This window comes from Saimiri boliviensis, chromosome 1, assembly GCF_048565385.1.
Source record: "Saimiri boliviensis isolate mSaiBol1 chromosome 1, mSaiBol1.pri, whole genome shotgun sequence".
NCBI lineage: Eukaryota > Metazoa > Chordata > Mammalia > Primates > Cebidae > Saimiri > Saimiri boliviensis.
The window spans coordinates 178,522,381-178,545,594 of NC_133449.1; the positions used below are offsets into that span (position 1 = coordinate 178,522,381).

General features: G+C 39.5%; 1 protein-coding gene across 1 annotated transcript in view; it reads left to right on the top strand.

The window, feature by feature from the left end:
* The first annotated feature begins 2,439 nt into the window (after positions 1-2,439).
* The window catches only part of MEIKIN (meiotic kinetochore factor), a 109,708-nt gene continuing 88,933 nt past the window's right edge, over positions 2,440-23,214 (top strand). The window contains exons 1-5 of the mRNA XM_039469492.2: positions 2,440-4,408; positions 4,568-4,661; positions 5,145-5,232; positions 7,165-7,225; positions 20,210-20,338. Of these exons, the coding sequence (XP_039325426.1) occupies positions 4,303-4,408; positions 4,568-4,661; positions 5,145-5,232; positions 7,165-7,225; positions 20,210-20,338 (478 nt within the window). The 5' untranslated portion in view covers positions 2,440-4,302. The remainder of the gene's footprint in view (positions 4,409-4,567; positions 4,662-5,144; positions 5,233-7,164; positions 7,226-20,209; positions 20,339-23,214) is intronic.

Sequence of the window (23,214 nt, forward strand, 5' to 3'; positions counted from 1 at the left end):
TAATTACTATTTTATATATTTACATAACATAATCCCCTCATGTGAGTATATTTGGTAATTATCAATCACAGTTAGTGCTTATGGTAAACATAGTATCAAGCTACCTTACCAATAAGTATACTTTACATCCATACTCTGTGTCCTCTGCTAAAGTTCCACAAACTCCAAGAACTTATGGTGCATCCAGAGAGGAGCTCCTTTGCCCAGGCCTCTGTTGAAACTTTTGCTATTGTCAGATATCTCCTGGATTTAAATCATTTTTATGAATACATAACAAATAATTATCTTCAAATTTTCCGTCATCATGGCCTTTAAAATACCATTTCCATGTCTTTTACTGATATTCAGAATAATGGATACAATTTCTTAAAATGATGAATTCTGCTGTGTCCAAGATATGCAGATTCTGCCTTGTCCATATTTTTGCTATCATCCATTCCTCCCTATTGTCACAGCTATTACTGTAGTTTGTGCCACCCTTATCTCTTGTCTGGAATATTGCAATGCTTTCTTAACTAGTCTTCATGTTTCCACCCCAGCATCTTCAGATTTCACCACCCATATTTCAGCCAGGGCAATCTTTCTAAATTGAAAATCTAGTCATGCCATTTTCCTGCTTAATAGTCCTTCAGTGACTTCCCACGGTTGCCAGGATAAAGGTCAAACTCCCTGGTTCAGTACTCAATAACTAGCCCCTCCTTCCTCCATGGAGCCTCAGCTCCAATCATACCAATTACTTTTTATAGTTCCCTAAAAGCATCATATTTTCCTGTGCCGACATGCCTTTGCGCATAACAGTCCATTTCTCCTAGAATGTCCTTTCCTCTAATTTCCCTGTCTAACTCCTACCAGTCATCTTTTAAAACTCAGATTTCAGCATCCTTTTCTCTGAGAAGCTTCTCACGTGGTTGATTGGTTGAGGGTCCCTTTGCCCCATCCCCATTTAGACTGAGTTGCTTGAAGTTTTAGGCCCAGTGCAGCTCTGGCTCATAGTATATGCTAAAGAAATACCTATTGAAGGAAAATCCCCTTGGTCTTTTTCATAAGTTGCATAGCATTAAAACTGTAATACTTGAAGGTAAATTTCCTCTATCACTGTAATTTATTCCATTCTTATCATCCAAGCAAAAATAAACACCACAAAGATGCTCAGTGGGTTACTCCATAAGAAAACACCATTCAAAAACATTTCCTTTGGGCTCCAGGGAATCCCAAACCCACAAACTGGCTGTTTTCCCAAAAGATATGTTAAGAAATCTCTTTGACATTTGTTTTCCCATGGAAGTTAATATCTCCATGACCATTTTAAACCTAGTCACATCCACCATGTGTTGAACTGACATGCTGATTACTGAGTTCTGGGTCTAGGTGTGGAAGCAGTGCAATGGGGTAATAGAAGAAGTTTAACACTCATGACTGAACACTTGTATTGGTGTTTGTGTATTTGGAAGTGGAGTAGGGGGAGACAGATGACTGAATTTGAGGTATCTCTGCCCTACCTCATCATTTCATAGGGGACATATTTTGTTCCCCCTTTATAGGTTGACTCCAAGTGAAGTGTCAAAGAGACCAAGTCTGTCTCTAGTTCCTTCACCTCCCCTTGCTATCAAGGATTCAGGCTCTTCTCTTTGCTCCCGCTACCTTTCTCCCTGGCATGTGTTAGGAAGAATGGGAGTATGACAAGCACAGCAGTCAGATGCCAGGAGAACCATGTTCCCTATGCCAATCATTTGTTTTAAATAGCTTCCCTACACTCTGGTTTCCTCAGTGGCAAAATGAGGGGGCATCTAGATCATCTCCAAGGACCTTTTTGGCTAAAGAAATTATATCAAAGTTTATTTCCAGTTTTGAAACCCAATGCATTAATTCCCATAAAACTATGGAATTGCTTGATGGCGCATGACTGAATATAATTCAGTATAGTAAGACAGAGTTCTAGGGTACAGAACCACCAAATGGCAGACCAGCTTTGGGTTTAACCTATTTTCATTTTGCAATGTTTTTTCCATTTCTGGGCCTAAGGCATCCCAGGCTCTGGACCTCCCAAATGTCATTTGAGAACTCTGAGTTTTTTACAACAGCCCCCGAAGGGAGAGAGAGGTGCATAAAGGCCTGGCTTGTAAACTGGAGACGGCCTGTCAGCATATTAAGGACACAACTAAAGAAAGGATATTGAAAGATGATAATTGCTTTATACTGCAGCAGTGCTGTGAGATCCTTAACTGAAGGACCATTTCCGATTCACTTCTGTATCTCCAGGACCTACCACAGTGCTTAATACAGATTAAGGTGCTCGGTAAATATTGATTCAGTGACTCAAAACACTAGGCAAAAGCAGGTAAGAATGCCTACCATCTGTTCTTTACAAAGCTAGATTTTGATGATTAATTATCTAGTAAATTGATTATCAAAATGTTTCTGTGAGCAGATTTTAAATAAAATATTTGGAGTGATTATATTACATTATTACAAAAATATATTATATTACAAAAATATTCTGGATGTATATGTACTTAAATTCACACGTGCAAGATTGAAGTGTTACAGAAAAATCTTTGAGGTTTTCATAATTTTATCTCTTCAAATTGCATTTTAAATGTTATGCACATAACAATAACAGATGGTTCAACCTAGGGTATGGAGAGAAAGGCAGGTAATTCCAACATCTCTCTAATTGACAGAGAAGAAGAGTTTGTTAATGATCAATCAATGGGCTTATTGCCTGATGCATGTAGAGGCTAATATCATGGCACCTGCTTTTGGGAAAAGAAAAGCTTTATTCCAAGTGGGCTGGCAAGGAGATAGGAGGAAATGCTCAAATCTGTCATCCTAAGGTGGGGTTTGGGTTGGTTTTTATAAGCATAGGGTAACGAGACATGATCTGATTGGATCTTGTAATGAGGTGATGCTGGGAGGCTCTAACTGGATCCTGGATGGGATGAAGTCAGAGCTCAACCTGGTTGGAACCTGCCATGTCATATCTGCTTGATGCCCTCCTCCTTGATCTGAGCACTTGGCTTCCCCTGTGGCCACATGCTTGGTTTATCTAGGCAGCATGCTCAGGTTACATGACCTGAGGATTCATGGCAACTGAAAAACAACTCACAACTTTGTTACATAAAAGTTGAACCAAGGCTGGGCAAAGTGGCTTCCACCTGTAGTCTCAACACTTTGGGAGGCCAAGGCAGATCACTTGAAACCAGGAGTTCAAGACCAGTGGGGATAACATAGCAAGACCCTGTCTCTATAAAAAAAAAAAAAAAATTTAAATCAGCTGGGCACAATGGCATGTGCCTGTAGTTCTAGCTACTCAGGAGGCTGAGGTGAGAGGATCACTTGAGCCCAGAATTTGAGGCTGCAGTGAGCTATGATTACACTACTGGACTCTAGCCTGTGTGACAAGCCACACCCTGTCTCAAAAAACATGAAAAAAAAAAAAAAAAAAAAGGTTGAATCAGATTGGTCTGCTGCAGCAACAAGTTAAGGCCCAGAGCACTAGAAAGAGAGCCCCTATGATATCGTCTACCTTAACCACAAGGATGCCCTGATGTCCAGAGATGGATCCTGGACACAGGCTAAGGGACTCTGTCACCCAGAAGTAGCCTCCTAGAGCCAGGGATCTTCAGAGGCTTGGTTAGACTCTCAATTACCATAGCCTCCCAGTAAGTTGAAGACCCAGGGGACTGAAGTTGATTCCTCAGGGAGAAGCTCCTTATCACTTTAAGGTGCATTCAGTCCTCTTTGTGACCTTCCTGCACTGAGGTTGACCCCTCAAAAGACTGCCTGTGCTCGAGGCCTAAAACTCCGTTACTAGGCCTTATGCAGCGCTGATAGAAGAGCTCGCTCCGAGGAGGTGTTGGGCCCATTCAAAGGAGGGAACGCCTTTGCTCCTGCATGCGCAGATGAATTAAGCATGCAGCTACAGGGGAAACCTAAGTGCTCAGACCGAGAATAGGGGCTGAATTAACCTTCTCCTAGAGGAGGAAAAAATTTTTTTCCAAAAAACTTCTATTTGGCTGGCGTTGAGGGAGCCTGCACTAGCGGCCCGTTCAGCAGGCTGCGCGGCTGCTTCGTTCCTCCGCCTTCCCAGAAGCCTCTGCGCGGCTTCGCAGAGATAAAAACGCGGGAGCCGGGCCGGCGGCCGTAGTTCTGGGGATTTTGGTTTAGGTCGGTAAGCTGCTGTGAGGCTGCTCCGTGGGCCTCGCCTGGCGCTGACTCCGTGGGACTTAGCCCGGATCCTCTGGAAGGCAGGCCATCGAGGGTCCAGAGACGCCCGAGGCCTGGGGGAAGGGTGGGCTATCAATGTGGTCGCTGCGTGTGTATACCCGCAAAAAGCGGGCGGCTCAGAGGCTCAATCTCACCCCGACGCCAGACCTAGGCTCTCCCGCGAGGGCAGAGCCCCCACCAGGTCCAGGCTCAAGGCTCGCTCACTGTAAGCCTCGCCAAGCAGCCCTGCGGGGCGTGACCGAGGGCGGGCGGGGGTGCTAGGCCTCGGGCGCAGGGCCTCCCTGAAGCCTGTGGGTGGGTTTCCAGGGCTCTTGCCCTGAAACGTGCCGCCCTCTCTCAGGTTCGAAGAGAAAAGGCAAGGCGCATGGGTGGCCTAAGATTGCAGAGAAAACAGAGCGGAGCAGCCGGGGAGGTAGCAGCTCTGGGCCGCCCAGGTACGTAGCCCCACCCTGGCTGGCCGCCTCAGAAAACTTCAGTCCGAATTTTCTGCTAGTAGCCTTTTATTCTAACAGTCAGTGAAGAAAACAAATACAGTACTCTGATTTCGCTCTTCTCAGAGTATAGGCCCTAAAATTTTACTGCAGAAAGATTTTTTTTTTTTCTCTTTTTTTTCTTCTTTTTTTCAGAAAGATTTATTTTTTAAAAGGGGAAGGCTTCCCTGCGTTACGGTGGATAACATTGCATAGTTCATGGGCAATAAAAAAGCGGGGGAAGGCTTGCCAATTTACATAAAAGGAAGTGAGATAAATTGGTCCGTGAGCTATGATTGTGTCACTGCATTTGGGTTTTGGTGCAAGTCACCACATCTTCTTCCTAAAGATGTCCCTAAACAACCTTTCAGAATCTGAACAATCTGAACAGAGACAGGGAGAGCCGAGTCCAAATGGTGCAAACTAATTGTGTTGTTTGTTTGTTAGCCCTCGTTTAAGAGTTGCAGGAGAGAAAAGCCTACAAGAAAATAGGTCTAGTGAAGACACCCAGGATGAGAAGATTGCACCGTTGAGTGTATGTATGTTTCTCATTTAGTCCTTGGATACACTTAGTGTAGAGACTATCAGTACCTGTTGTACCTCCAGATGAAAGAATAAAACCTTCTTTGTTCAGTAGATGTTACACAGCTCTCCAGTATTTTTATAAACACTGATGTGTCTTTAGACAGGGCTTTGAATTTATGACTTGGGGTAGATTCATAGTCATACAGTTTTGTTTTTCTCTTTCCTTTGAAAAGTTTTGGAGAAACATCCGTAGTTGGTGAATTTTCTGTATGAGAAATACAAAACGTTACTTAATAACTTCTTTTTCATCTTTTCCATTTGATTTTCCATTAACAACTGGAAACTTTCATATTGTTTAATATGTTGCAGAGCATTCTAATGTTTATTCATTAGAATATTATATAACTTCTTGATATGCTGTATTTAATATGAATTCTGCACTATGTTTTAAAACTATACAGCACTAATTTAGGGAAACTCAGATTTTAAAAATTGCTTGTGACTCATCTGACATTAGCATTAAACTCATAGTTAAGTTCCCTTTTTTATTGTTGTTGAGACAGAGTCTTGCTCTGTCACCCAGGCCAGAGTGCAGTGGTGCAATCTTGGCTTACTGACTGCAGCCTCCGCCTTCAGGGTTCAAGCGATTCTCTTGCCCCAACCTCCTGAGTAGCTGGGACTACAGGCATGCACCATCACCCAGTTAATTTTTGTATAGATGGGGTTTCTCTAGATTGGCCAGGCTGGTCTCAAACTCCTGGTCTCAAGTGATCCACCCACCTCAGCCTCCCAGAGTACTGGGATGAGAGGCATGAGCAATTGCACATGGCCAAGTTCTATTTTTTTAACTTAATAATTCCTTTATATCATGTTTCTTGGGAAAGGCAGTTTCAACACAGGGATTTTTTTTTTAAGGCTTTTATCCCATACTTTAACAGTGTAAATAGTCCTTATATTTACACTATACAAAAATAGTGTTTTGAAAGTCTTCAAATTTTAATGTATTTCTTTCTGTTCTTTTTTTCCTGTGCTTTAAAAAAACTTACAAATTGTCTTATTGTATATTCTCATACATTAAATAGTCTTCAAAAATGTGATCTTTAGTGTCTTCATAGTGTTTTGCTTTGTAGATAGATAAACTGTAATTTGTATTACTGTTTCCCTGTGGTTGGGAAATTGAGATTGTTTCCTAGGTTTTGCTGTTGTTGATAACCATAGACATTCTGTTACAAAAGTTTTTTGTTGTACCTCACATTGTTACCCTAAGATAAATACTTTGCCGTGGATCACAGGTTGAATCATGTTTCAAGTTTTTGATTCATGTTGATAAATCAACACCAACTTACCTGAAACTTTTTTATATATGTGTGTGTGTATATATATGTGAAATATAGATAGATAGATGAAAAGTAGCATGTTGTTTTACTTTTCATTTCTTTGAATGCTGGGGAAGTTGATTTTTTTTCTCAGATTATTGGCCATTTGTACTTTTTTGTGAAATGTCTATTACATATTAAAGATAGTTATACTTTTGTACACACATATATAACCATTTCCATATTTGTTTACTTGCCTTTAATTTTATTTCCAGTATTTTAGACTTCACAGTTTTTTTTTTATTTATGTATTTCCATCTATAGATGGAAAAAAAGCCCCTCCCCCTGAGGGAACCAGCTTTTTTTGCTGTCATCCCACAGTAGTTAATTGACTAGCATATTGTTGTTTACAAGATATGCTCATAGTATTATAATTTAATATTTATTTTTAGGTTTATTGTTAAATATCAGATTAAATCTGAACAATAAACCAAATGAAAATATTATATATATGAAACATCCAAGTTGATGTTTCCAAGCTAATCAAATCAATGTGGTACAAGATTATAATATAAAAATAGTCAATCTCATAATTTTGCTGTATTTTTAATTCTTATTTCCCTTAGGAATCAGTTACTGATGCCCTCCAGGTTGATAGTAGTTCATCAAATAGCGAACTAGTATCAGGTAAGACTGTCTGATGTGAACTCCCTCAGCTTTCTGTCTTTCCTCCAAACATAAACATCCATTCATATCTCTCCCCATCTTCCCATCTCAGTGGAAGAGGTGTCTTTTTCCCACTCCAAAGTGAATCCTTCTGACTGTGCTGTAGATCTCATCCTGAAAGCCTTTAGGCACATGCCAGTAAATGTTGTGATAAGCACTATAAAAGAGATTGACTTGAGTGTGATTAAGTTTAGTTAGAGAAATTAGGGAAGACTTCCATGAGGGAATGGCAATTGAATTAACATCTCAAGGAGAGTAGAAATTAACTTTGCAGAGATGAGTAAAGAGAAATTCAGGCAGAGGGAAGCTCTAACATGAGACTGAGCATTATGTGTTGAGTAACTGAAGAAGGCCAACTGATTGCAGTACAGAGAGTGGGAGGAAATGTGATTGTAACACAGGATTAGATAACAAGTTTGAGACCCTGCATAGCCTTGTAGTCTATATAAAAAAAATATATGTTTATATTCAGAGCAGTAGGAAGTCATTGAAGTCATTTTAATACAGAGTGATATGATCACTTTAGCTGTAGTGTGGAAGAAGGACTGGAAAGAGTCAGGAGTGCAGTTAAGAGGCTGTTGAAGTAGTTTAGGGAAGAAGTCATGCACCTTCTACTAGGATGGTGACATTGGAAATGGAAAGAAGGTTGTTGATATGATGGCTGTTTTAGGTAATGAGACAGGATTTGGCAAATGAAGAGTGAAGGCGATGGAAGTGTCAAAGATGACTACTGTTTCTGGCTTGTATAACTGGATACAAGGTAGTACCATTCACTGAAAGAAAAACTGGTTTGAGGGAAAGACTAGAAATTCAGTTTTTAGTATATTAAGTTATGAGTGCATTTAAGATGACTAAGTATTAATATCAAACAGGTAGTTAGATATGGAGGGCTGGAGATAGAAATTTGTGAGCCATCTACATATTGGTATAATCAAAATTATTTTGAAAACAAGAATGCCACCAGCACATCAGAAATACAGAGGAATTCTTAAAAGCAAATGAGACAAGATTGGTGAACATATCAAGAGCAGAAAAAAACCACTGCAGAGGTAAAAGTAGCTCTAGAAATACTCTAAATCTTTGATCAGTAAATGCAAAAGACTGTAATAGAAGAGGTCTTGAAGGAATTGTCAGGGTGGTGGGCTAAGAACTATATTTGAAATATCTGGTCCCTTTTCCATTGTACCCTTCTTATATTCGAAACTCTGGCAGCTACCAGTGCCTGCTGCCAGGAGAAGACCCTGAGAATTACCCTAAGCAAAGTGAACTATCAGGGGAGCTGGCTTTTATGGGTCAATGTTGGGGCTAGGTTGAAAAACAGAGGAGAGTCTTAATTAACTCCATATTGCCATATGATAGCAGAGGAAGAAAAAAGTAAAAGACATAGGCAATTCTTATGTTTGTTAACTCCATAATAAAGTTAGTATGCCTCTCTGAAGTGGGACTTCTGATACAGCAGACTTCCAGTTGGACACTGGCCAGTTAGGGCAGTGTCCCCACCTAACCTACAATACCTGGAAAATACAGGACATCTCCACCTAGAACACAAGTTCCCAGAATGTCTCATCACTCTTCCAAAATCTCCAGAAGCAAGCCACTGTTTCAGAATTTTTACTTACTGACATATAAACAGATTCTCAGAAACATGAGTAAGACAATGAGGAATAGCCAAACTTTTGAAGAAAACCAGTTCTATGGAAAAGAGGCAACAAATGCAGCAAACAGAACTAACATTTGAGGAAATGGCACAAAACTAAATATCACTAGATACAAGAGGCCACTGAATCCATAATATAGCAGGCTGCTAAAAAAAAATTATAGTCCCTGGGAACTAAAAATATTATCAGATTAAAAACTTAACAAAAGAGCCTAATATTGGAATTAATTCAGCTAAAATAGTGAGCTAGAAAACAGACTAGAGGAATATTTCCTAGAGTGCAGTGCAAAAGAACATAGGATGTGCTCAGGAAATGCTTTTCTCTCCTTACTCTCCCTTCTTTGCCTTATTAACTTTTCCAAATATAAATTCAGGAGCCATTTCTCCTGGGAATCTTCTCCTGACCTCTGTTCTCTTTTTCTAGGTGACTTGTTCTATCCTGGTAGTTCTGTGGCACTCTATATACTTGTGTCAAAAGACTCACAACCACAGTGTAATTGTTTTTGTCTGTCCTTCACTCTTGAAAAAGAGGACAATGGCTCTAAAGCCATTGAGAATTAGGACTATCTAAGAATTATCTTCCTATCCCATGCTTGGAATACAGTTTTAAAGATAATACAGGTTCAGATAATTGTCGAGTGTTTCAGATGCTTGTTGGATGGGTCTTGTACTTTATTTAGAGAAAATATTGTTTAACCATAATCAATATTTTCTAAAATCATAGTTTAAATGTATGAAAAATGTCCTTGATTACTAGGTTTATCAAGTTGACGTATGAAAGGTATAAGGAAATAGAAAATAAACTATCTCTAACTTACAAACTGCTTGTATTCTAAGAGTTCATTTGCTGATTGATATTTGAAACTTGAAATAGTTTTTCCCACAATAAAATATTGTGATGGGCTAAGTTTTGAGCAGCCCACAGAATTCTAGTTAACATATGATATATGATTTATTGTTTTAATTCTACCTCAGAATCTCGTAACTTTATAACACATTGAAAAATTAAGGATTGATATTTAATGTTGAAGATTGAATATGCATTTACTTCTCTTTTCTGAAACCCTACAAAGATGTCAATAAAGGCATAAAAATGTTGTAAAGCCATAGGTTCAAAAAGAAGAGACCTCAGCTGGCAAGAGATAATTAATGAAAGTTTGGAATTTGGAAGGTAGATTAGTGAATTATAATTGACCTAACAAATCTTAAAAAAAAAAAAAAAAGGCTGAAAACTTGGCATCTAGAGACAAACCAAGAAACAAACTGATTCAGGCTAAAGGTTCAGGAATTAGAGGCACTACATATTCCTGGAGGAAATCTTTAAAGAAAGATTTTTTTCGACTCTTTAAAAGTAGCAGTTAGATGCTTTGATTCTTTCCCTAACACACTATGGCCAGGCAACTATGCTTCTTCCCACCCTGGTAGTCTAAGATACCAAAGCAGAGGGACTGGATTCAAGGATACTGTATTGAAAACTAGCGGTGACGGGGGAGGAAGGGAGTTAAGTGAAAGTCTTATATTTTGATGTGAAATCCCCAGACCCCTAACCCCTAATGCACTCAGGCAAACACACTCCAATTAGAAGATTAGAGGATTCCTCTTGTGTGGCCAGGAGAAGACTGTGGAATTTGTGTGTTCTGGCAGTATGGCCTGGTCCCTGTCTAAATACTCTTCAGTAAAATCCACTTCTTCCTAAGCCCCAGTTATGATGCCATTTTGGTATCTCATTCTTGAACATTCAAGAATTACCAGACGTTTGAAGCAAACATTAAAAATAACAGATCCTAAAATAAAATAAAATAAAATAAAAATAAAAATAAAAAAACTTGAAGGACACAGAAAATACAAGAAAAAGAAATATTTTAAAAAGCCACATATCATTGATATCCTCAAGATGATGAAAAAATGTTGTGTCCATGAAACAAGTGCAGGCTTCTATAAAAAGCATTCAGCACTAAAAGAATTCATTAAAAAAAATAAAAATATGAAATCAAAAAACATTCTGTAGAATTGGATGATAAATTTAAGGAAATATTCCAATAATTTGAACAAACATGAAAGAGAAGATTGAGGATAGAAATAGTGTCAGTGGTGACACAACTCCATAAGTTTACAAAAAACTTGATTGTACACTTTAAAAGGGTGAGTTTTGGCCAGGCATGGTGGCTCACACCTGTAATTCCAGCACTTTGGGAGGCCGAGGCAGGTGGATTGCCTGAGCTCAGGAGATCAAGACCAGTCTGGGCAATACAATGAAACCCTGTCTCTACTAAAATACAAAAAATTAGCCAGGCGTGGCGGTGTGCACCTGTAATCCCAGCTTCTTGGGAGGCTGAGGCAGGAGAATCGCTGAATCGCTTGAACCCAGGAGGCGGAGGTTGCGGTGAGCCAAGATTACACCATTGCAGTCCAGCCTAGGCAAGAGAGCAAGACTCCATCTCAAAAAAAAAAAAAAAAAAAAGAGTTTTATGGCATATGAATTATATCTCAATAAAGTTCTTATTTTAAAAAGAAAAAGATGAGTCCAATGATTCTAATATCTAAAAAACAGCAGTTCAGACATTATAAACAGAAGGAAAATTATTAAACACAGAAAGCTAGAAAATTTTCTAGAATTAAAAATGAGTATATTTCCTGAAAGCCATTCAGATTCTGAATAGTATGAATGGAGACACTGAGAGTCAAATTTGGCTGGTGCAAACTGTGCTCACCACAATAAATTTTTTAAAAATTGCCAAGTTATAACATTATACAATGTTTAAATCCTCAAGATGGAGAAATTTATTAGTTTTCCAGAGAAAAAATAATCAGTTTCAATAAGAAATCAAGAATATGAGTGGCATTGGATTTCTGAAGAATAACTCCAGAAGGTAGAACATGTTGGGGAGAAAAATATTCAGAATTCTGAAGAACACTGATTTTGTAGAGTCAAGATGGACCCCCACTCATAAGTTGTCCTGGATTTCAATGCCATCCACATACTAAGAAGGTATGGAAAGGTATAGTACTCATATAATGAGCCTTTCTCGGGAGAAAGGTGACTCCAAGCAGGACTCAAAATGACTTGAGAATGCAGGGGGAAGGAGAACTGGCCTGGGGTTTTCATGATGTTTAGAGGATAGGACCAGGTTGAGGCTTCCTGTGCATGGTTTGAACTTGTAGCCATTGCCAAAAGATGGAACACCAAGGCTCTTTTGTCACCCAGATGTGAAGTGGGAAGGGGAAGAGAACAGTGAGGTTTAAAAGCTGTCACACGTAAGCCAGGTGCAGTGGCTAATGCCTGTAATCCAAGCACTTAGGGAGGCGGAGGCGGGAGGATCATCTGAGGTTGGGAGTTCAAGACCAGCCTGACCAACGTGGAGAAACCCCGTCTCTACCAAAGACAAAATTAGCCAGGAGTGGTGGCACATGCCTGTAATCTCAGCTACTTGGGAGGCTGAGGCAGGAGAATTGCTTGAACCTGGGAGATGGAGGTTGTGGTGAGCTGAGATTGTGCCGTTGCACTCCAGCCTGGGCAACAAGAATGAAACTCTTGTCTCAAAAAAAAAAAAAAAAAAAAAAAAAAAAAAAAAAAAAAAAAAAAAAAAGCTGTCACACATCAAAAAATTGAATCAGTCTCTTAAATATACTAACCTAGAATTCTTACTCAGCCAAACTGTCACTCGTAAATGTTTGGATAAAGGAATTTTTAGACACATCTTCTTTGTACCTTTTCTCAGAAGTGGAGCAGATGTTCCAAGAAAACCAGGAAATAATAAAGAAGAGATCATGAGATCTAGGAATCAAAGGCTCTTATCCAATACAGGAAATATGTTAATTCCTTAGGATAATGGTAAAAGGAAATCCCAAGAAGACAACTGTGTAGGTCACAGGCGTCCCCAAACTACGGCCCACGGGCGGCATGCGGCCCCCTGAGGCCATTTATCCGGCCCCCCGCCACACTCCAGGAAGGGGCACCTCTTTCATTGGTGGTCAGTGAGAGGAGCACAGTATGTGGCGGCCCTCCAACGGTCTGAGGACAGTGAACTGGCCCCCTGTGTAAAAAGTTTGGGGACGCCTGGTGTAGGATGTGTAGAGGACAAACAATCCAAATTTGAGCAAATGGATTGAGATCTCCAATAGCTATACTATTTTTAAAAAAGAAAAAAAGGAGAGGGAAGAAAATAAAAAATAGATAACCTGATGTTTTTTAAAGTATTGAGAAGAAATTTATACTCTTGTAAAAAGTTGGAACAAGGCTAGGTGCTGTGGCTCATGCCTGTAATCCCAGCACTTTGGGAGGCCAAGGTGAGGGGATTACCTGAGGTCAGGGGTTTGAGACCAGCCTGGCCAACATGGTGAAATCCCATCTCTACTGAAAATACAAAAAATTAGCCAGTCATGGTGACGCGCACCTGTAATCCCAGCTACTTAAGAGGCTGAGGTGGGAAGATCGCTTGAGCTCAGGAGGCAGAGGTTGCAGTAATCTAAGATCCCACCACTGCACGCCAGCCTGGGTAACAGAGTGAGACTCTGTCTCAAAAAGAAAAAAAAGTTGGTACAAAATAGTACTTAGTATTAATACTTATTAAGTACTTAGAAAAGAAATTTTAAAATTAGGTAATGAATAACTCGAAAAGAAATTGTGGCAAAAAGGTGATGAATGTGGCTCACAATATAGGGCTTGGCTATGAGTATATTTGAATAGTCATAGTAATAGAAACATTGAATACATTTAATTTAGAAATGTAAAGGAGGTGCCTATCAAAAGAAACTTTTAATAGAGTTGAAAGTAATTGTCTCTAGAGAGTAAGAAATTATGATGGGGCAGTATGAGACGAGCTATAAGCCTTGTAGAACTATTTATCATTTTAACAATGAATAATTTGATTAAAAAAATATATATTTTTTACAAATAGTTGGTAGGTTTATTTTTTATTTTGTTTTTGTTTTATTTTGAGAAGGAGTTTTGCTTCTGTTGCCCAGGCTGGAGTACAATGTGATTTCAGCTCACCACAACCTCCGCCCCCACAGGCTCAAGCGATCCTCTTGTCCCAGCCTCCCAAGCAGCTGGGGTCACAGACACCCACCACTACATCTGCCTAATTTTTGGTACCTTTAGTAGAGACGGGGTTTCACCATGTTGGTGAGTCTGACCTTGAACTCCTGACCTCAGATGAGCCGCCCACCTGGCCTCCCAAAGTGCTCGATCACAGGAATGAGCCACAGCACCAGCCTATTTTTTATTTTGTTTTATAAAAACTGGGTCTTGCTGGCCAGGCACGGTGGCTCACTCCTGTAATCCTACTAAAAATACAAAAATTAGCCAGTCGTGGTGGCAGGTGCCAACAATCCCACCTACTCAGGAGGCTGAGGCAGGAGAATCGCCTGAACCTGGAGACAGGCTACAGTGAGCCAAGAGCACACCACTTCACTCCAGCCTGGGCAGAAGAGCAAAACTCCATCCCCTCCCACCAAAAAAAAAGAAAAGAAATAGTCTTGTGGCTGGATATGGTGGCTCACGTCTGTCATCCCAGCATTTGGGAGGCCAAGGTGGGCAGGTCACTTGAGCCCAGGATGTTGAGGCTGGCCTGGCCAACATGGTTAAACCCCATCTCTACTAAAAATACAAAAATTAGCTGGGTGTGGTGGTGTGCCCCTGCAATCCCAGCTACTTGGGAGGCTGAGGCAGGAGAATCACTTGAATCGCTGGAAGGCGGAAGTTGCAATGACCTGAGATTGTGCCACTGCACTGCAGCCTGGACGACAGAACAAGACTCTTGTCTCAAACACACACACACACACGCACACACACACACACACACACACACACACACACACTCTCACACTGGTCTCTTTGTGGCCTAGGCTGTTGCAGGTGCAATCAGTGCACTGCAGTCCTGAACTCCTGGGCTCAAGCAATCCTCCTGACCACAGGTGTGCCCCACCATGCCTGGTGGTAGGTTTTAGTTGGTAGGTTTTAAATGAAAAGATTTTTGTTTTCCGTACATTCATTTAAGTTAAAAAAGTGTTTAAGCCACCTTTAAGGTATTTAATATTGAGAATGTTCTAGAATAGTGATTAGATTCAAAATATTGGTATTGAACCGGATGGTCTTGTGGCTTCAAAGAAGTCTCTGAAGTCACTACAGGTGATATTAAAAGTACAGTGCTAGGACTAGACTGTCTGACCCAAAATATGTGACTGGAACCAGAAAGGATATAAGCATGGTTCTAGAAGGAAAAAAGGCTTAAGATTGGAGAATTGAGGAAGCCATGTGCAAAACTTCACAGGAAAGTTAAATAAATGAATAAAATGTAATTAATAAATGAATATGGGGCCAGGTACAGTGGCCTGCATCTGTAATCCCAGCATTTTGGGAGGCCAAGGTAGGAGGCTCACTTGAGGCCAGGAGTTCAAGACCAGCTGGGCAACATAGCAAGACCCCATTTCTACAAAAAAAAAATTCTAAAATTAGCCAGGCATGGTGGTAGACACCTGTAGTCCCAGCTACTTGGAAAGGCGAGACAGGATTGCCTGAGCCCAGAAGTTTGAGATTGCCACTGCACTCCAGCCTGAAGAACAAAGTGAGACCCCAACTCTAAAAGTGAAATTAAATTAAATAAAAATAAATAAATAAATATGGGTTATGTTGTGAAGCATAGAGGGAGGGAACAGGAGGGACAATTTGGGCCACTTCTCTGGCCCCAGTTTCTAATATTCTTGCTAAAATGCAGGACATCTGGCTATCCCAAACCAGTTATTTTTTTTTATTGCATTTTAGGTTTTGGGGTACATGTGAAGAACATATAAGATTGTTGCATAGGTATACATAGCAGTGTGGTTTGCTGCCTTCCTCCCCATCACCTATATCTGGCATTTCTCCCCATGTTATCCTTCCCCAACTCCTCACCCACCCCGTCCTTCCCCTGTTTACTCCCCACAACCCCAGTGTGTGATGCTTCCCTCCCTGTGTCCATGTGTTCTAATTGTTCAACAGTCGCCTATTATTGAGAACATACGGTGTTTGATTTTCTGTTCTTGTGTCAGTTTGCTGAGAATGATGGTTTCCAGGTTCATCTGTGTCCCTACAAAGGACACGAACTCATGGTTTTTTATGGCTGCATAGTATTCCACGGTGTATATGTGTCACATTTTCCTTGTCCAGTCTATCATCGATGGGCATTTGGGTTGGTTCCAAGTCTTTGCTATTGTAAACAGTGCCACAATGAACATTCGTGTGCACGTGTCCTTATAACAGAACGATTTATAGTCCTTTGGATATATACCCAGTAATGGGATTGCTGGTTCAAATGAAATTTCTATTTCTAGGTCCTTAAGGAATTGCCACATTGTCTTCCACAATGGTTGAACTAATTTACACTCCCAATAGTGTAAAAGTGTTCCTATTTCTGCACATTCTCTCCAGCATCTGTTGTCTCCAGATTTTTAAGTGATTGCCGTTCTAACTGGTGTGAGATGGTATCTCAATGTAGTTTTGATTTGCATTTCTCTAATGACCAGTGATGATGAGCATTTTTTCATATGTTTGTGGGCCTCATATATTTCTTCTTTTGAAAAGTGTCTGTTCATATCCCTCACTCACTTTTGAATGGGCTTGTTTGTTTTTTTCTTGTAAATCTGTTTTAGATCTTCATAGATTCTGGATATTAGCTCTTTGTCAGATGAGTAGATTGCAAAAATTTTTTCCCATTCTGTTGGTTGCCAATTCACTCTAATGACTGTCTCTTTTGCTGTGCAGAAGCTGTGGAGTTTGATTAGGTCCCATTTGTCTATTTTGGCTTTTGTGGCCAATGCTGTTTGTGTTTTAGTCATGAAGTCCTTGCCTATGCCTATGTCCTAAATGATTTTACCTAGATTTTCTTCTAGGGTTTTTATGGTGTTAGGTCCGATGTTTAAGTCTTTAATCCATCTGGAGTTAATTTTAGTGTAAGGTGTCAGGGAGGGGTCCAGTTTCTGCTTTCTGCACATGGCTAGCCAGTTTTCCCAACACCATTTATTAAACAGGGAATCCTTTCCCCATTGCTTGTTTTTGTCATGTTTGCCAAAGATCGGATGGTTGTAAATATGTTGTGTTGCCTCCAAGGCCTCTGTTCTGTTCTATTGGTTTATATCTCTGTTTTGGTACCAGTACCATGCTGTTTTTATTACTGTAGCCTTGTAGTATAGTTTGAAGTCAGGTAATGTGATGCCTCCAGCTTTGTTCTTTTAGCTTAGAATTGACTTGGCTATGTGGGTTCTCTTTTGGTTCCATATGAAGTTTAAGGTGGTTTTTCTCCATTTCTGTGAAGAAGGTCATTGGTAGCTTGATGGGGATAGTGTTGAATCTTTAAATTACTTTGGGCAGTATGGCCATTTTCATGATATTGATTCTTCCTAACCATGAACATGGAATGTTTCTCCATCTGTTTGTGTCCTCTCTTATTTTGTTAAGCAGTGGCTTGTAGTTCTCCTTGAAGAGGTCCTTTACATTATTTGTTAGTTGTATTCCTAGGTATTTTATTCTCTTTGTAGCAATTGTGAATGGCAGTTCCTTTTTGATTTGGCTCTCTTTAAGTCTGTTACTGGTTTATAGGAATGCTTGTGATTTTTGCACATTGATTTTGTATACTGAGACTTTGCTGAAGTTGCTTATCAGTTTAAGGAGATTTTGGGCTGAGATGATGGGATTTTCTAAATATATAACCATGTCATCTGCAAATAGAGACAATTTGACTTCCTCCTTTCCTAATTGAATACGCTTTATTTCTTTTTCTTTCCTTGTTGCTCTGGCTAGAACTTGCAATACCATATTGAATAGGAGTGGTGAGAGAGGGCATCCTTGTCTAGTGCCAGATTTCAAAGGGAATGATTCCAGTTTTGCCCATTCAGTATGATATTGGCTGTTGATTTGTCATAAATAGCTTTTATTATTTTGAGATATGTTCCATCAATACCTAGTTTATTGAGGGTTTATAGCATAAAGGGCTGCTGAATTTTGTCAAAGGCCTTCTCTGCATCTATTGAGGTAATCGTGATTTTTGTCTTTGGTTCTGTTTATGGGGTGAATTATGTTTATAGATTTGCATATGTTGAACCAGCCTTGCATCCCCAGAATGAAGCCTACTTGATCATGGCAAATAAGCTTTTTGATGTGCGGTTGCAATTGGTTTGCCAGTATTTTATTGAAGATTTTTGCATCTTTGTTCATCATTGATATTGGCCTGAAGTTTTCTTTTCTTGTTGAGTCTCTGCCAGGTTTTGGTATCAGGATGATGTTTGTCTCATAACGTGATTTGGGAAAGATTCCTTCTTTTTGTATTGTTTGGAGTAGTTTCAGAAGGAATGGTACTGATAAAAATGTATTTTTAATTGCATTTACATTTCTTACTTGTCACACTGATACAGCATTAATCTCCCACTGATACAGCATTAACATTTATTATTTTCTCTACTCAACTACCCAGATGGTGTGTTTTCCTTATTTCTCAGCCTGACTTGAGTTCTGGGGCTTAGTGTTAAGGATAGCTCAGCTATGAGAGGTATTCATAAAATTTTGAGAAATGGAAGGCAAGACAGACACAACATATGGATGGGAAGGATGAAGACAGTTTGAGAAGGATAAAAGTTAGCAAGGATAGGGACAGGACACTCTAGGGCAGTTGGAGAAGGGAGAGCAAAGGATGCTCAGAGGGACAGCCTGCTACTCTTGAAAGCTAAGAATATGGAGAAGGATGGTAGATTGAGTCAATCAATTTATGTGTTGCAGAGGCAGTTGGAGAAGATGGCCAGATGGGAAACAATTCTCATTTTTAACAAGGGAGTTGGCATACGAGAAAAAGTTGTGGTGAGGTCAAGGGAGGAAGGACAAAGTTAGTTGTCTCAGGTAGGTAATAGATGAGCAGAGATAGGTGTAAGTTAGTTCCAGGGAAGGATATAATAGGTTTTCAGAATAATGCTCCCCTTTGATCCCTTACTTACCACCCCATACCCCTGTAACCAGTTTCTATCAGTGTTGATTTCTATCCTGTCATATTGGAAATGTTTAATAAATGCAGACTAAATATAGCAGAGCACATTTTCCCTTTTCTTACCAAACCTCTGGTTCTCCTCAACTTTTAGTACTGTGTTCTGTCACCACCATTTATTGAACAGTTTTTCATTCTAGTTCACTCCCATAGGAATGACTTTAAGACCTCTGAGTCTGGGAAAATTCTCTGTTCAATTATTTTGTCCATTTTCTTATTGAGGATTTGTTTTCTTATTACTGAATTTTCATAGTTCTTTATATTCTGGTTTTCCTTGTTTTTTGTTTTTATAGAGATGGGGTCCCACCATGTTGCCCAGGCTGGTCTCAAACTCCTGGGCTCAAATGGCCTTCTCCCCTTGGCCTCCAAAAGTGCTATTACTTTTGGAGGCCAAGGGAATGAGCCACCGTGCCCAGCCAGTTCTTTACACTCTGGATTTCAGTCCACTCGCAAATATTTTCTCCACATCTGTAGCTTGTCTTTTAATACTCTTTTGAAGAGAAGTTTTAAATTTTGGTAAAGTCCAGTTTATCGGTGCTATTGTTTTATGAATCGTTTTTAATGTTATATCAAAAAATTCTTTGCATAACTCAGTGTCACAATTTTCTCCCTTTTTAAAAGAAGTTTTAGGAGTTACATTTAGATCTATGATGCATTTAGAGTTAATTTATTTCCATGATGTTAGGTATGAGTGCAAGCTTTTTTTTTTTAATTTTGTTTCTTTTTCATATGGATACCTAGTTGTTTTGGCACATTTTGTTTAAAAGACTGTGCTTTCTCCACTGAATTGCCTTTACACATTGGTCAAAAATCAGTTGCTCATCTATGTATGAATCTATTTCTGTGCTGTCTTATTAAGTTCCTTTAACCTATTTGTGTATGCGTAGGCTCATTGTTTTTCAGATGAAATAACCGGAATCACCCTTTCCTCAGCTAGTTAGCTTACACTTAGTGGATTACTTATATATAAAACTTAAATATTTGAGCCCAGAATTACGACTGAACCAAAGTAGAGAAAAGGAGTAAGTTGTAAAACTTTCAAAAACAACAAAAGAGGATTATAACGAATTTATCACCATCAAAAATAGAACGATTGTCTAAGGTCAAATTAAAATAGCTTAAAATATTATCCCTTTTTAGTTGTATGTAGAAGCAGTTTTACATTCGTAGTAATAATATATAACTCAGCATGTCCATTTCCATCTGTTTTAATTTTTAGGATTTCACATCTGTTTTGTATCAAAACATTTTATCTATTTTGTTTGTTCCTTTATTCTACAGGATTAAGTTTGCAGCATGATATAGCCAGTTCTCATCTGAACTATTCAGTCACAGACTCTTACACAGAATACAAGAGTTTTGAAGAGAACTTCCCATCACCTGAACTGTTCAGAAAATCAGATTATTTAGGTAAGAAAGTAATTCCAACCTCCTTGAGCATTGCCCATTGTATTTCATTCCCAGTCACACAGTAGAGCAAGAATAGATCAAGGAAGGATGAAGAAATGTCATTTAGCATTTATATGTAATGCACATCCAATTATTAATGAATTTTGCACCTAATGAATGTATACTTGTTCTCTTGAACCATGGGTTATCTTTTTTTCCTGCACTTCTCTTTCTTTTCAGCAAGTAACTTAAATGTTGGCTAGGCCAAGTCCCTGCTTGAATTTTCTCCACAAATTAAGAGTTATTTACATTTATTATATATATATATATATAAATGCAGCCATTGGTTAATGATGGCAGATCAAATACATGCCTTACTCTACCATCTTGCAATGCAGAAAACAGCTTTTTCTTTAAAGTAATAAACTCATAAGGACAAAGATAATTGGAAAAAAAAAAGTACAAAGTTTGGAGAGTTAGAGATCAGATGCTTTGATACAGCAGACCTAAGAAATCGGAGTCCTAAACCAACAATGTGAATACCCTAGAAACAGCCAGTTTGCACTATGGTGTCACAGAAAAGCTCATAATTTGGTTGTTCCAAATACTTATAAATAGATGTCAAAAACATGAAAGATGTGATGAACTGCTTCTTTACTGCTCAAAGGGAGCCAGGAGATTTATTCTTTAGAAGGTCTTAAAACAGAGACTCTAGACTGGAGAATAGTAGGTACTGTTAATAGCAGGGATACTGTGGTATTTTGAAATGTCAGTCCCAGTTATTCATTTCTCTGTAGTATTGTATTCATACCCTTATAATGGGTGGAGTATACTTTTCCACTCTTTGGCTTTGGGATTGGCCACATCACTTGTTTTCAACAACAAACCAAATTTAAGAAAAGCTTCAAAATTGCTTAAATGGTTGGGCTTGTCTTCTTGCACTTTTGCCATTATCATAAGAATGTATCCTAATTAGCTGCTGCCTCTCTTGTGGAACCCCAGAATGAGAGTTAAAGAGTAGAGCAGCCCAGGCAATCTGCTCACTGCAGATTGCTGCCCCAGCTGATCTGCAGACCTGTAATCTGAGTTACCTGAGCCAACTAATAGACATGGGAACAAGAAATAAATGCTTTTCACTTTGTGCCACTGAGATTTTGTGGTTGTTTATTATACTGCCAAAGCTGACTGCTGCAGATAATGTACTGAATGTAGGAGAGGGAATTAAGTAAAAGTGTACATCCTAAATTATGGGATCTGCTCACCCAATGCTTATTTCCACCCTACCCCAGCAGCCCATTTCCCTGTCAGCTTCCCAGACTTGAACTTTCTGTTGAGAAAATGGAAGATTATTTTCTCAGGAACTGATTACCCCAGAAGAAAATATCTAAAATACTGACCTCAGGAGTCCTCAGCGAAACTGACCAGGCAGAAGACCCTATAGTGAAGCCAACTGTATGACAAGCCCCGCCTAGGCCATAAGGATACCACTTAGCCTTTTAGGACCCACTTTTAAATATGAACAGAGAGCCAAGGATCACCAGATTTCTGAAGAAAGCCTCTAACATTTAAAAAGAGATACTAAAACAAAACAAAATGTGGGAATGGTGTCAGCAAGATGTTGAAACAGGAAGCTGTGGACCTGCCTACTCCTTATGGACACAGCAATTCAACAAAAATGCATGGACCAATTCCCTTTGAGAGAAATTCAGAAAACAGTTGACAGGTTCTTGCATACTGACAAGCATGGGGCCAGCCACATCAAAGCTAGTAGGAAAATTTGAGCCTCCTCACCATAATTCCTACTCCTAGCACAGCACCATATAATTGGAAGGAAATCCATACCATATCTTTCAGCTTCTCCCTAAGGGGAAGAGCAGGATAAGGGACTGGGTGATACATCCAGTGTTCTGAATTCTCTGAGGGATGCCTGAGGCAACTGACTTCTGTCCTGCCAGTCTTAGAGTGCTGATGGGACCCAACATGTCCAAGGTGCCTGGTGACTGCTAAGAACAAAGACGACAGTTTGGTCTAGGACACAAACATTTGCCATAGGTCCTCCACCTAGCTCAGTGCAGAGTCAGTGGGGAAAAAAAAAAAAGCAGATTCTGGCTTCTCCCTGGGGAGAGAAAGAGTTGGACTGTGTGTCCAATATTCTAACTTTTCAAGAGATGTTCTTGGGACTAGCTTCTGTCACTCCTGTTTTAGAATGTTGGCAGGATCTGTCATGCTCTAAATGCCTTAAGGCTAACAAGAACAAAGATGATGGTCTGGACTAGCACAAAGATTTGAGAGATCTCTGGGTAGGCTTATATTGGTAAGGGTCTTCTGTATAATGCCAGTCTGCAAGACTAGGAGAAGTGACTGTTTTGTCTAATGCATAGACTGATAACAAGAGTCAAGGAAATTAAGAAGCAGGGAAACATAGTCCCAACAAAGGAATAAGATAAATCCACAGAAGCTGACCCTAATGAAATGGAGATATACAAATTGTCTGATAGCTAATTCAAAATAATCATTAAAAAGATGCTCAACAAGCTGAGAAGAATAATAAATGAACAAAATAAGAATTTCAATAAAAATAAAGTTTTAAAAAGAAAGAACAAAATAGGAATTTTTGAACCTGAAGAATACTATCACTGAACTGAGGCCAGGCACAGTGGCTCATTCCTGTAATCCCAATGCTTTGGGAGGCTGAGGGGAGAGGATCACTTGAGCCTAGGAGTTTGACATTATAGTGAGCTATGATTATGTTACTGCACTCCAGCCTGGGTGACAAAGCAAGACCTCTTAAAAAAAAGGGATAATAAAAAACTTCAGTAGAGCAATATAACAGCAGAGTAGCTCAGGAAGAATAAAGAATTAGTGAGCCTGAAGACAGGTCATTTTTAAAGACTCCA